This window comes from Erigeron canadensis, chromosome 4 (assembly GCF_010389155.1).
Source record: "Erigeron canadensis isolate Cc75 chromosome 4, C_canadensis_v1, whole genome shotgun sequence".
NCBI lineage: Eukaryota > Viridiplantae > Streptophyta > Magnoliopsida > Asterales > Asteraceae > Erigeron > Erigeron canadensis.
The window spans coordinates 4,453,027-4,467,728 of NC_057764.1; the positions used below are offsets into that span (position 1 = coordinate 4,453,027).

Here is a 14,702-nt window from a genome sequence, read left to right on the forward strand (position 1 = left end):
GATTAGTAGATACCACTGTCACCTTCTTAAAGTTTTAAAAGGATTTTTAGGTTACTTTGTTAGGAGGATTAGTCATTTCTTTTACCTAAAATAACTATATTACTCTTTCTCTTTCCTCAAATCTCAACCAGTCATTTTTTTCTCACTTCACCATAAATCATTTATTCCTCTAATTCATTCAAAATCTTTTATCTCAAAAACCGTACATTGATAAGTTATAAAAATTATGTGGGTGTTCTTAAAACTCCATGCTCTTTCATTAGAGATTTCATTCGATATACTTTCGACGAATTTTTAAATCCGAAGGCGGAGCCTGTATGGCTAAGGACGGAGTCCGCCAGGTAGATCACCCCATCACCGCCATTACATCACCACCTCACCATCACCTCCATCACCGCCGCAACACGTGGGTACCATTCTCTCGTTTTTATTTAAAGTATTTAGGATAAAACCCATCGAATGCCCCTAATATATAATCAATCACCACTCTTGATAATTTTAATACCATTACCACAATAACAAAGCGCCAACTAACCTGAATAGTGGCTACTTAAGCGTAAAACAATTAAAGTTTTCAAAGTTTTAAAGGCCTTAAAATTATGTACCAACACATACATATGGTTTTTTCCTTTATAAAAACAGATTAGTTTTTTAAATCTATCTAGTTTAAGCTTTTATTTTAAATATACAAGAGGGGTACTCGCGCAATGTACGTCGGAACAGTGACAAGTGATGATGGCGTTAACGGTATGGTTATTAATGTAAAATTAGTTAATGTAAAAGAATGGTGTAGTTAATGAAAAGCGTATGTTTACATAAATGAGCACTGGTGGAATATGAGATGTGAAAATTTTTAGTTTTATGTAAGGGTGTTCTAGACATATCAAAGGTTTAAAGTTTAATAAAAAAAAATGAGATTTGCTTTATTAGGCACCAGTCAAATGCCCGTGCGGTACGACGGTGCGATGGTGGCAGTGGCAGGTGGTGGTAGTGACGACGGCGGTGTCGATTGTGGCGTGATTATTATTAATATAAAAGGAGGCATTGTAGTTAATTTAAGGGTTGGATGATTTATGTTGTTAATAATTTCATTAAGGGTATTATAGGTATGTTCGGTGGAGATATTTAATCTAAGTAAGTCACAGATCGAAAATTCAATTCCAAATGATCCAATGGCGGAGGTGTTGGCTGATAATATTGATGATGACGTGATGGAGCAGATCCTCATTCGATTGGATGCGAAAGATCTGATCATAAGATGTAAACGCGTTTGTAAATCATGGAATTCTATAATCAACACTCGTCGTTTTGCCGAATCTTATCTAATAAAACGTAACGAAAACGATGACCCTCAAGTTACAAAAAGGATCTATATGGGGTCCACGAGTTTCCCTCTTCTTATTAAGAATAAGTCTTTTGTTGCTGGTTGTGCCAATGGTCTTGTCTGCGTCTCTCCTAAGGAATTTCGACTAGTGGTGACCAATCCTTTTACTAGACGGTTCTTGAAAATACTCGAACCCACACCCGAACCTCTTCCCAAGACCCACCGCAGGTGGGATCTGGTTTGGGGTTTCGGTTATGATTCATCCAACAGTGACTACAAGATCGTAGTCGGGTACATGGAGGCGAATAAACCACCCTCGTATGCTAAACGTTTCTATGTTTTTTCACTGAAAACATGTCGTTGGAAATTCGTTGGAGAATATCAATTTCCACCTACTATTAATAGTGTTTCAGGCATTTTATGTGACGGGGCACTTCACTGGGCTTACGAATTATTGTCGGACAGATGAGCTAGCCATTTTTTCTTTTAATTTATCTACCGAGAAATTTACAAAAACTCAACTGCCAGACGACCTCTCTCTATATAAGGACGGTTTTTTGTACACCCTGGGGGTCGTCGACGACTCTCTCTTTCTTCATGAAGAAAAATGGCAGGATTCAAGTAGTCCCCCCAATATGTGGGTTTTCAGAAGAAGCCAACAACAATCTTATTGGGAATCGTTGCCACATGATTATGTCATGAGTAACGATGCCCTATAAGGAATACTACTCGATCGATGAGGAACCACTTGTTTCGTCCAACACTATTCAAGCCCCAATCTATGTGAGGAGTCTTGTATCTCCCCATCAAAAAGGATTAAACATGGATTCTTTTTGTAAACCCGGCTCCAATTATATATGTACTAATTAGAAAGAATATAATGTACTTTATATGCTCCTTTTTTTTATTACATAGTATATATTTGAATATTTGATCGATTTAGCTGTTTTATACTAATTACTCATGTATCACCTGTTATCGCACTAGTTATCAACACATATATTGCCATAAAATCGAACACTGATCTTAGTTATTAACACATACATTGCCGAGTTAGCTGTTTCATACTTATTCCTTATGCTCCCTACTAGTGTCACACTTCTACAACAAAAATATATTGTAATGCATTAATTGCAAGTGTTTTTTACTCGCTCTTATTTATCTCAGTTAATCAGAAGAATGAGTGCCAGATTTGAGTTTTTGAGCAATCAGAGATAACAGGGCAATGGTGCTTCTTCTATCTTGAGTTTCTAGGGTTAAATGCATAATATTCCTAAAACAGGTATCATAAGACGATAAAAGGTAGCATCGTTAGTTTGGGCGTTCATTCTCCTGTTATCTGCCATCGTGGCATTCTATGTCATTAAAAGAGGACATCCTTGAGTGAGTTCCTAAATACGAGTTGCCAATGGTTGCGACAAGTTTCCCATCATATATCAGAAAGGTTACCCGGAATATCAATGTTCCAATTAACTAAGTTGGATCTTGCAGGAAGATAATTAAGATTTATATCAATGTTGTCCATTACATATTGCTTAATTAATTTCATGTTAAACTGAGACCGAAAAATATCAGCAGCTTGTTGAAGGAGAAAAGCCACGAGTCCGGCTAAATCAATAGAACAGTAGAGGATATAATCAATTTAGGCTCAGAATTGAAGACAAATGAGACATGAATGATAATTGGTACTCCTGCAAAATTTTTGTGCCCCGTGATGAAGGTTTCACGCATATCAAGTTCTCATATTTCTTAGGTTATGCAGCCAAATCCATAGGCAAAGTGGTTCGTCCTTGGGTTAAGGCCATATTTGATAAAAAAAAACCTTTAATGAGATTGATTCGTTTGAAGACGTGTTGAAGCTTTACCAAGGTGGGATTAAGCTCCCAAAACACACAGTTGGCAAGATTAGAAAGTGCGATCATTTGCAGTTGATCAAAGAACTCTTACGTTGTGATGGCGAGCAGCCTCATGCATTTCTAATGCCCGACGTTATCAGAGGTGAATATATGTCTCCACAGCAGTACAACAAAGATTATATTATCTTTGTGATAATTTCTCATATGGCAACAAAGATTGAAATAGTATCTCATACACCTTTCCAGATAACACAGCTTGGCGAACAGATGAAGAATTTGGAAGAAAAATGCTTGCCGGAGTTAACCCTGTGGTCATTCGTCGACTTGAAGTATGTTTATTCAAAGTCTTTTGTTTACCTTTTGGACAACAACTTAGCATTTTGAACTTTTGTGTTCTCCACCAGCTAGCAATCTAGATCCGGCAGAACAAGCTTGAACCAAACATGAATGGACTAACGGTAGAACAAGTACGTCTTGAGATTCAAATTTGTGTGTATTGGACAAAAATATTTGAGCCAACTTCGGCACATATCAGACATTTTGAAACAAATATTTTTGTTTCGACCTGAACCCACTTGACCCGTTATAAAACCAGCGTGGCTATATGTTTTCATATGCATAATACACACATATATTTTGTTTTTACAGGCTTTGGACGATAAGAAACTGTTCATCCTGGATCACCACGATGAATTGATGCCGTATCTAAAAAGAATCAACACTACGGGTTCAAAGATATATGCAACCCGAACAGTTCTCTTGCTATAAGATGATGGCACACTTAAGCCACTAGCCATTGATTTAAGCTTGCCAAACACTGAGGCGGACAGCAAGGGTTGCACCAGCGAGGTCTATACTCCTTGTGAGGATGGCGTTGAAGGCACCATATGGCAGTTAGCCAAAGCTTGTGCTGCAATATCAACTTATTAGCCACTGGTGTTACATTACTACTTTTATCTACTACTCGTAATAATTATTGGTTATTTTTTCGAGTCTTCTGATATTTGTTTGGTGGATACAGGCTGTATGCAGTGATAGAACCATTTATAATAGCTTACAAATCGACAACTAAGTGTGCTTCATCCGATACACAAGCTACTAAAACCACATTTTCGTGATACAATGAACATAAACACTTAATGGAAATGTCTGCTGTTATTTATAAGAATTGGGTCTTCACCGAGCAGGCTCTGCCTGCTGATCTACTAAAGAGGTAATTAGACACAAGTATACATTAGCACATTATGAAAGATAATTAAAATTTTCAAATGGGTTCACAGGTCAACCCAAACTGACATTGCCCGTAAGAAGCATAAATAACTTTAATTCTTGTGAATTATACATAGGGGTGTAGCTGTCAAGGATGCAAGCCAACCCCATGGATTAAAACTGCTAGAAGACTACCCAATTGCAGTTGATGGGCTAAGGATTTGGTCAGCAATTCAAACATGAGTTAACGACTTAATGACTATTGCTGTGTATATTATGACTCTGATGAAATGGTTAAAATCGATGAATTCCAATCATGGTGGATGGAGTTAAGAACCGAGGGGCATGGTGACAAGCAAGATGAGCCATGATGGCCTCAAATGCAAACACAAGCTGAGCTAATTGACTCATGCACCACCATCATATCATATGGATCGCATCAGCTCTCCACCCAGCAGTAAATTTTTGTCAATACCCTTATGCGGGTTACCTCCCTAACCGCCCAACTGTGAGCCGTACGTAGGTTCATGCCAAAGCCAAATACACCAGAATATGCTGAGCTAGAGTCGGGCCCTGAAAAGGGATTTTCGAAAACAATCACCAGCCAGTTCCAAACATTAATAGGAGTTTAGAGGTTTTGTCTAGACATTCAACAGATGAGATTTATCTTGGACAAAGTGAATCTCCGTATTGGACCTCAGATGGTACTGCATTAGAGAGCTCGCATGCAAAGGGTCCTGTCTCGTTTACACCCCCAAATTTTACCTAGTCTGACTCATACGCTAATACATATAAATATGATCATATAATTATAATCAACAAAACCTAATCAGAGATTACACATTCATTTTGTTTTCCATATGTATTAGACATATTTTTCATGGAAGGTATCTACTCTTTTGAGACAGTAGTACACATCTAAAAAGATGTTTGAAATTATGAGTTTCTGACTATTTTGAACCTATTATATGTAGCAAATTTCAGGTGTCCCAATTGACATTAATAAGCGATTCAAGTACTAGTACCACAAATAAACATCAAACAAGCGGGACCAAACTCTAAAGTCAAATCACTATCACTATCAGATCCTATAAACATAACACACTTTCATCCAATGAAGACTTCAATATATATGGCTTTATCCTATATGCCATGGAGCTCATAATCACAACAAATAACACTGATATTATTTCAGTAGTTCTGACTATGTTCTTTTTTTATTCTACCATGTGCATAGGATGGGTTTATTTTTTTTATGTTTCTTTTTTTGTTTTGGGTGTAGCTTTCCTAAGCAGTGGTAATCTTGGATTTTAGAATAAAAACAGATAGTTATCAACCTGTTGTAACTCTTGGTTTATAATAAAGGGGATGAAAATATAAGGCTGTCGGGTATGTAAGCTTAGGTGTGGAACACTCACATATTGTTTTTTTAATCCATAAAAATCATAGGAGTCCATGCATTTATTCATTAAACAATAAATAATAAAATATTAGTATGTGAGGGGTTCCACACCTAAGCTTACATACCCGACAGCCTTATATTCTCTTTTCCCTTGTAATAATGTGTTGTATATATGTATACTTCCTAGCTAGTAAAGTTGTCTAAAAGTTGTTCAATTATATACATTTTAGATATGTGAAACACTTAATATACCCAAATGGCCCATGATAAGAGAGGACACAGTACTGGTCCGTGGTGGCTCATAATACACCAACCATGAGCCCACACCAATGTGTTTTCCGGTAATTCATGAAGCAAACAACGAATGTGTTAAAATTGTAAAAGTAGGTGTCAAGAGTTTTTGTTTAATTTCTTCCTTAAGAGTGTTGCGTGTGCCTGCCTTATTTTTTTAACCATTTATTCATCCATTCCACTTTTAGAGCAAATTACACAAATTTTCAGTGAGGTTTACCAGTTTTACTCGTGTAGTTAAATCATCCTTCACAACAATTAATTACATTGTCCGTCCTTGCTGTTGTATAACTTTCTCAATTTATTCCTTTTTGGCCTACATTAATGATGCCGGGTCAGCGGGTCCAAGTGTGGAGGAACGAGCTCTTTTGTTTATTAAAGGCCAAGATGGCATTAACAAATGAGCTTCACTAAAATGATTGCAACTTGGGCTACTGGACTCCGTCTTGGGCATGTGACTAGTCAAAACGAAGGTTGAAACAAGGAGACCGTTGTGGCAAGGGTCGAGTCATCAACTTGCAAACTCAAAACCCTTGTATTTTATAAGTTATTTGCATTTTAATATTTTGATTTTATGTTTTACTTTGTTGGACTATTTTGCTAGAATTGATGACTTGATTCAGATTGATGTGGGACTGCAATTAGCTAGTATGTACACTCTCAACCAAGACTTAGATAACAAACACACTTACACGGGGATATACAAATATAGAGAGATACACAAATACAATATACAAATTCATAGTTGTATTGTAATTAACTAATTCAAATATCAATAAGTATAGACACATGGGAACAAAAGACAAGTAGAAAGGGGGTATGGGAAGCTCCATATTGACTTTATGAACTTATAAACAAACAACCCACCACACGACACATATTCCTACTTACCCTCTCTGCCATCTACATACCAAATTCTTACAAATAGCTATCTCACACAAAAACTCATCATTTGTTTATTCATTTCAAACTTTTCTTAACTCACATATTTCCTTTCTAATACTTAATTCTCAAAGCTAGCCTATATATATAACTAGTTCAGTTTAATAGCATCAGGCATGGTTAATTGGTACTTATAACGATCCTCTACAACACATTACCACGTTAATGATTTGATATAAGAAGAAAAGAAGGACAAAATACATTGTAATATAAAATCTTCTAAATTGAGGTGCATTCAAGAAAAACAATCTGTTCACTAGCATTATAGTAGCAGAAACTAATATTTTTTTAAGGATAGTGTTTCGTGACACCGATTTACAACAAATTTAACATTATTGCTATTTAAGCTCTAAAATCTCGAGCATGAACTCAAACTCGATGAGAGTTTGTAGTCTCAAACGAATTTGAACATTTCTTTTTGAACAACAGTGATGATTGGACTCAGCGACATGTCTCTTCATCGTCCGGTAGAGATCGACCACGTCACCAGCACAGTCAATCCGAGGGCATGACTGGCAATGGAAGTCCCACTATCGTTCTGGAGGAAACTAGCTAATGCTAGAGAAAAACCTCCATGTTCCACCTCGTTGGCAAAGACTTCCCAATATGCCTTTTAAATGTTTTGAACTCGTGACTAACATTTGACTAAAAGACATAAGAGACATTAAATGTCCAGTTGGACTAAATACCAAGGACAAACTAGATTGAATCTTTGTGCAGCCACACACACACTTAAAAGTGATTTGAAGACTTGTTGGGTCACGATTCTTAGTGTTTTTTTTTATGAACGATAGTAAAATGGTTAGCCAAATTCAAGTCTCAATTCCCCAAGTCTCAGACTAATTGGGCTGTAAAATCATTACCAAATGATTCTTAGTTAAGTCTACAAATTACAATGATTATATCATGTAACAAATCATAAATTAAGAGTAATTTTTCATATATTTATTGATATTACGATATTATATTAAGTAGTATAATATAATAAACTTTTTTTCCTAAACTTGTATTGTCATGTATTCTTAGCATCTCGTTAGTTTTCTCTTTCAATAAATAGTTTGAATGTTTAAAAAAAAAAAAAAAAAGTATAATATAATAAAGTCATGGAACCATATTTATTAACTCAAACCAAGATATGAAACAGTGTAGTAAAACACAGAGAAAATAACAAAACAAAAATTGACTTTCGTCTTGTTAAATGTCTTATTTATTTGGAAACAAGAAACGATTTCCAATGCATGTGTTCACCGTTACGACCACGTCGTGTACAATACATTTTGCCATCCCAAATTAATATTAATAAAATATATAATATTGCACGCTAAATCACATCCCACTTATCACGTCGTCTATTTCTTTTTACACTCTCTTTAGCATAAACATTTGTAGCACAATCAATGCACTAGACATAAATAATATCAAAGCAACATTAATATTGCCTTGTCACATAGGAAATATTCAAAAATATAAATATAGTAATATATAAATTATTACACTTGATGAGATATTGTCAATGTCAATTTGTGATCATATCTATATGTACGACTCCTTTTTTGATCGATGCTATCAAAACCGTTGAGAGACGGACATGTGGCGACGTTTGATTTGTGGAGAAACAATTGAAATGAGACCTCCTAGTGGAGGCTTCATTTTTGATCTATAGATCATTTCATCATATGGTCGTCTATAGAATCTTAGAAATGGTAGGAATGATTCACGGCCCTTTTCGGTCTTGCTTACTTGGCCCTCTTTTTTGAAAAAGAGCGCAGGCGAGTGTAGAAACGACGGTTTAGGGGTTCGTGGGTGGTTTATGGCCGAATGGTCCATTATTTGGGTTTTTTGTGGTAACGGGGTCGAAGGAAAAAAGCTTTTTCTCATTGAGTTTATGTTTCTTGCGGTTGGTGATGCAAATGAGTAAGAACGGGCATTAACAGGGGATATAAGGGCCGGTCCTAGCACCGGGGTGGACGTAGGACCCACTTTGAAAGACGGTTTGTCTGTCAAAGTGAGATACCAAGGTTTTAGCGAGTCGAAGTGGTGTGAAACGGTGAAGGAAAATCTAGAAGACGCACATGTGCCAACTTTGCCCTTGGATGGCACGGACGAAGGGTTAAATCGAAGCGATGCAGCTCTTGGGTACGTCGTAAAATGGTTAAAGTCGGGAAAATCATCAAAATCAAGCGACGACACCGTTGTTGTGATCGATGATAATTCGATAAATGCCTTGACACCCTACATGTTAATTAACATCAAGATTAAATTAGTATCTCCAATTATATTATCATCAAGAAATATGCATTTGTACATCTAATTAAATAAAAGTTTGTTGTTAATAGTTATTTTTTTTTTTTTTGTGAATATAGTAACATGGAATGTTACATGATAAATAGTATACTAAATGTATATACATATAGGTAGTACAAATGTATGCATAGAGGGATGTTGGTAAATGTGTAGTTACCTTCCAAAGATATGGAAAAAGGGAAGGAGGGTCAATGACAAAAGCTTTGTGGAGACGACCAGGATAGTGCTCCCCTATGGTTTTCAGTCCTGCCACCAATATGTTCATAAACCCTGATGCTGATCTGAAAAAGCCTGCATTTCATTTTTATATCACCATCATCAGTACTACTACAATACTACTCTGTCTCATCTTCATTTTGTTTTTATTTTTAGTAATTTGTTAAAACCATTTTATATGTATGATAAACTCCAAAAAAAAAAAGTAGTAGTTGGTAGCTAGTAACAAAAATTTGAAAATTTGAAACAAAAAGAGGATGCATTATAAAAAGCTTGATGGATTTGGACTCAACTAGCTAGTGTTGTCTATATTAACGTTGTCCCTGGGACCAAAATGTCCATGATAGCAATGGTCAACAATGTTATTATTGGCCACCAAAAAAAGTGGTTGACTTTGTCAATGATTAACTTGTGATGAGTGACAATTGAAGTCACTTGTGGATCAGATAATGCGATACACTTGATTGATTGTGCTTAATGCAATTAATTTATTCTTTGATAATAATGCGATCTCAATTTAGTACACTTGATTGATTGTGCTTAATGCAATTAATTTATTGTTTGGCTTAAATTAGTACGAAAGTGACCAAGTGATTACACATTATTAAATTTTCTTACAAATGGTCGAAAATAAAGACTTGAAGGAAAGTAAAGTGTGACATAAAGTTAATCTTACAATACATAAAGAAAAGTAACCATTTGCTAGACATATATTTAGAGAAAAATATAAATGTAACTAATTTTTGCCAAGAAAAGAACAAACTAGGACGACTGTATTGACTAATGTGAGAGGAACAGAATAGGTGAAATTCCGGCAATTTCTGAAACAAGACTGAGTAAGCTTAGCTTGCCAGTTTTTTCAGACACATAAAAATCACCATCAAAGTCAGATTTTAATCACACATTAATTATGTCATTAGGCGTGAGTTAGGATTTAAAGACAGAGATATATATTAGTAAAAAAATGAGGGAATGAAATGGGCGTGATATAAAAACTGTGACAAAGGAGCATAACAGACTGTGAAAACGATGGTTTTTGGGAAGGACAACATTGGAAGAATGTACATTAATTTCCAACATCCAAACTGACGTAAAGCTCATTTAAATGTTTTGTCCATTAGATAATGTTCTAAAGTTACTTCTTTACCCTTTGGTCCGTCTCACAATAACAATAACAAAATTCAATCAAAGGGGTAATTAAAGTATAGACAGGGAGATTAAAGAAACTGTTTTCATATATTTTATTCTAATTAAATACTATACAAGTATAATAGAATAATAATGTTGTTGTTAAGTAGGTTTTACTGACTTCATGTGTGTGAAGATAACTTGTTTGACCTTTTGAGAAGCATATAGTATTTAAATATAGAGTTAGGAGAATATATTTTTGAATTGTGTAACTATTGTCAAATGATAAGGTATATTTTTTCAAAATGGAAGGACTTACTTGCATCAAATAAGACAACCAACTGTTCTACGGATTTTGCCATTGTTTGGATTGCAACCTCCAAAGTGAAAACCAACAAACGGGTGAACCTATACATGTAAAGGAATCATATATTAGCATTAACAAATACATTAATCTATATACTAATATTACTTATTTAATAATATAGAGACATAATGTCTGTGTCATGCAAAGTTTTCTATCAACTTTTTTCTTTTGTTTTTACTCTCATTTTTCTCTTGTATTATGGAATGGTTTTACTATAAAAATCAATGACAACTTTTTCCTCTATTTTCCAATATGTTACCATTTGAATTCAAATTTGATATGATTTATATATCCTGCAAATGTGTTTTTGTGACATTATATATGGTAGCATACAACAAACAGAGTCGGATCAGCTAAATAATCTCTCTTTTTAAAAGCGGAAATCAAAGTTTTAATCACCGCTTCTTGTAAAATTGGTCAGAGGTTTTTTTAAAATCAGTTTCGCTACCTTTGGGTAGGAATAAGGTTATCTCAATATTTTCAACATATACCTTGTGAAAGACGAAGGGATTGAGCACGGTTGTGAGTTTTTTTTTGTTATAATTTGGTAGCATATTTAGTACAAATGTTGCTAACTTTCTAATTGTTATGGATAAAAGAAGTCAAATATGTCGTTTCTACCACTTCTATATAAATATGTAGAAACACTTTATATAGGTTTTATATGAAATTTAAAGTTACATTAAAATGGTATATAAATGACAAAAACGTATAGACATTATCAGACATTGCAAAGCGACCCAAATACATGCTTTGCTGAACGAGAGGACCACATATGTAACACATTTACACACACGGGATATATATAGTATTTTTGTACAATAACATATGGTCTTGATAATGACAAAAAAATAACATAGTAAGAATTTACTGTTTTTGTGAGTGAAGATTAAAATAATCTTGTTTGATTAAAATTGATAATGATATAATGTTAAAAAAAAAGAAAGAAAACTAACATAGTAAAGACTTACTGTTTTTGTGAGCGAAACTTGAGATAATCTTGCTTGATTCGGAAAATCTATAACACATATCAACGTGATATCATCATTAGGGAGGTAAAACTAAGAGCAAATTAACTTGTAAATAACGGTTTGATAATGACATACTTAAGGTAGTCGATATGATTAATTTTAAGAAATAGTTATACTCGGATTTTTCAACAAAAAAAAAAGGTACACACTTTAATATAGTCAAACTTATTTTTATAGATAAGATGTAGTAATTAAAAAAATTTAGTATATAAAAGGAAAGTGCGAGTATAAACATTAAATGTAACATATACTCCTATTATTGGAACATTTAAATTTGAATATAAGAATCTTTGAAAATGTATACCACAACTGGTCTTGATTGGTCATCATGACCAGCTACATAAGCCATCCCATCAGCTATCTCACCAGAAAACTCATCAGCTATTAGATGATCTATAATTTAAAAAAAAAAAAAAAAAAAAAAAACATTAGAGACAAAACTTAAAACATAGGTTAAAAAATAAAATGTGAAAGGGTAATTTATTTACTTTTTAGAAAGATTACTTTAATCATGAAGATAGTAATTTTGAGTACTTTAATATATGGCGCAAGTAATTCAAAACCAGAAAGCAAGATTCTTTTGGTTTGTCACAAGCTTGAACAAATAAAGGAAGCTATTACACTCTATATATAATATCTAAAGAAGCATGTATTGTATATGTGTATAAAAAGGGGAGATTCAAATTCTGCTGTACTATACTCCCATGGCTACATAAAGTAGGATTTTACTTTTACAGAGATATATAATTATTATTATAAATCATGTGTAATGATATTTTAATCACTAGCATATGATGAATATTTTTTTTTATTTAGATTCTTATTTAAATTTATTTCTTTCTACAAAATCAACAACATTAATATCTATTAAATATTTTCCCAAAAAACAAAAAGAACAATAAAACAATCACATGAATTTACTACTCCATTATGTATTTATTTATAATTACTTTTTTCTATTTTAGATAGTATTACAAAATCATAAAACTACTAAATAAAACAAATGTCAACTAATAATCACATGTATTGATCAGGATCATTTTTAACAAAATGTTTAATAATTTGAACAACCCATGTATATGATGAAGAATGTGATGTACTTTTTATAGGACAGAAAATACTTGTCAACACATACATACGATTTTTCAAATAAAAAACAAAACAAAAATATCAAAATTAAGATCAAAAAATAAAAGTCTCTCACAATATCACATGAAACACTTTTACCAATTTCCAATTAATTACAATAAAAAAAAAAAGATACATACCAATGCCAAGGTTTTCTCTCCATGAGAGACAAGCACGTAGTTGCTTAGTAGCTTTCTTGACATTTTCTCCTTTTGCTCTCAAAAATCTCCCAACACATGCTTCATTACAATATTTCTCCTATATATATATACAAACAAATGTAAGCAAGTAATTAATCAGATGAAAAATATTCAAATAAAAATTATATATGTGTGTATAGATAAATAGATATAGAAAATTGAAACCTGTTTGAGAGTGAGTGGAGAAGATTTTTTGAGAAGGTGAAGAACAGCTTCAACTTTGGTTTTATCAATATGGGGATGTTGATGTTGAACAGAAGAAGTAGTAGTAGTAGTATCTTTGTTGTTATTTCCCATTTGTTGTTGTTGTTGTAGCTAAAATTTTAAGCAACCCAAAATAATAATGTTTTAAAATGAGAAAGAAAAACAACAGAGATTCTGTGTTTTTTTGTGTTACTTCCTTCCTTTCTTTTTACGCATTCATATTTTTATAAATTAATTAATAATAATCTTTCACTTGAAGAATGAAATAGAGAAGACTGAGTAGTGAGAGTGACTAATGTGTGAGTAATGAGAGAGATAGAGATAGTAGTGTTGTATGTATGTGTAGTGTTTGTTTGAGGATATATTTATAATAAGGTTTAACGGAATCCGTTTATTATGTGGACTGAAAGCATGTGAATTGTGTGAGAGAGGGAGTCAAGATGATGACGGCAGGAAAGAAGATTTTGTAACGGCAACTGTTGGGCCCCATTTATTCTTTGCTTTCCACTTTTACCCTCTTTCTTCTTTGCCACTTCAAACTTCAAACCAAAATGTCAAAATAGTTAATGAAAGATTATGGAGTATTAGTTTACTTTTTTTTTTTTAATTATTAATTAAGTTGTGTTGTAGTATTTAATTAGTTTCTTCTTTAGTCAATGATAAATAACTTTTCTTTAAATTTAGATTTCTGACCTATTTCACATGCTAATTTATATGAAAAAAATCTCTATAAAAAAAAATTTTCAGTGAAAAAATGAAAATAATTTTTTAAAAGTTTTTTTTTATCTTAAACATGTAACCCACGAAGATTTTGGGTATGGTTATTACATCTATTAATAAAAATAGACAGTTACAACTACACATCATACGGTTACAACGATATTCACATTTGCAAATAAGACATACTTTATTATGCGTATATAAAAAGATGTGTCATGTACTTAGAGCATTCACAGTCGTAGACACTCATTCTCCAATAACTAGTCCCTGTCAGTACCACATCAGCTCCACATCAGCCCAATGACTAACCAAAGACTAATCCCCCAAAACACCCACAATGCGAGGACTAGTCTAGGACCCACCATTTATATAACTTTACA

The 14,702-nt window shown here is 33.5% G+C and overlaps 2 protein-coding genes and 1 pseudogene across 2 annotated transcripts; 2 read left to right on the forward strand and 1 right to left on the reverse strand.

Annotated features, from left to right (window-relative positions):
• Positions 1–911: 911 nt before the first annotated feature.
• LOC122596861 (putative F-box protein At3g16210) lies at positions 912–1,793 on the forward strand. The gene is made up of 2 exons (XM_043769507.1): positions 912–1,016; positions 1,107–1,793. Exons 1-2 carry the CDS (start codon positions 912–914, stop codon positions 1,791–1,793), a joined length of 792 nt encoding a protein of 263 aa, XP_043625442.1.
• Positions 1,794–2,995: 1,202 nt separating this feature from the next.
• Positions 2,996–5,158, forward strand: LOC122596862 (annotated as a pseudogene).
• A 3,031-nt stretch (positions 5,159–8,189) lies between these two features.
• Positions 8,190–13,900, reverse strand: LOC122595622 (protein real-time-like). Its single transcript, XM_043768026.1, has 7 exons — positions 13,564–13,900; positions 13,339–13,456; positions 12,375–12,463; positions 12,011–12,057; positions 10,992–11,080; positions 9,486–9,619; positions 8,190–9,256 (listed from the first exon to the last, which is right to left on the reverse strand). Exons 1-7 carry the CDS (start codon positions 13,693–13,695, stop codon positions 8,591–8,593), a joined length of 1,275 nt encoding a protein of 424 aa, XP_043623961.1. The 5' UTR covers positions 13,696–13,900; the 3' UTR covers positions 8,190–8,590.
• Between the last annotated feature and the right edge of the window lie 802 nt (positions 13,901–14,702).

Excerpts from the sequence above, each read along its gene's own strand:
- LOC122595622 (XM_043768026.1), bottom strand. The coding sequence starts at position 13,695 with ATGGGAAATAACAACAAAGATACTACTACTACTACTTCTTCTGTTCAA. Across the intron at positions 11,081-12,010 it reads AAGTTTCGCTCACAAAAACA|GTTCACCCGTTTGTTGGTTT; the intron begins GTAAGTCTTTAC and ends TTACATGTATAG. Across the intron at positions 9,620-10,991 it reads GGTTGTCTTATTTGATGCAA|GCTTTTTCAGATCAGCATCA; the intron begins GTAAGTCCTTCC and ends AATGAAATGCAG.
- LOC122596861 (XM_043769507.1), top strand. The coding sequence starts at position 912 with ATGAGATTTGCTTTATTAGGCACCAGTCAAATGCCCGTGCGGTACGAC. Across the intron at positions 1,017-1,106 it reads ACGGCGGTGTCGATTGTGGC|GTATGTTCGGTGGAGATATT; the intron begins GTGATTATTATT and ends AGGGTATTATAG.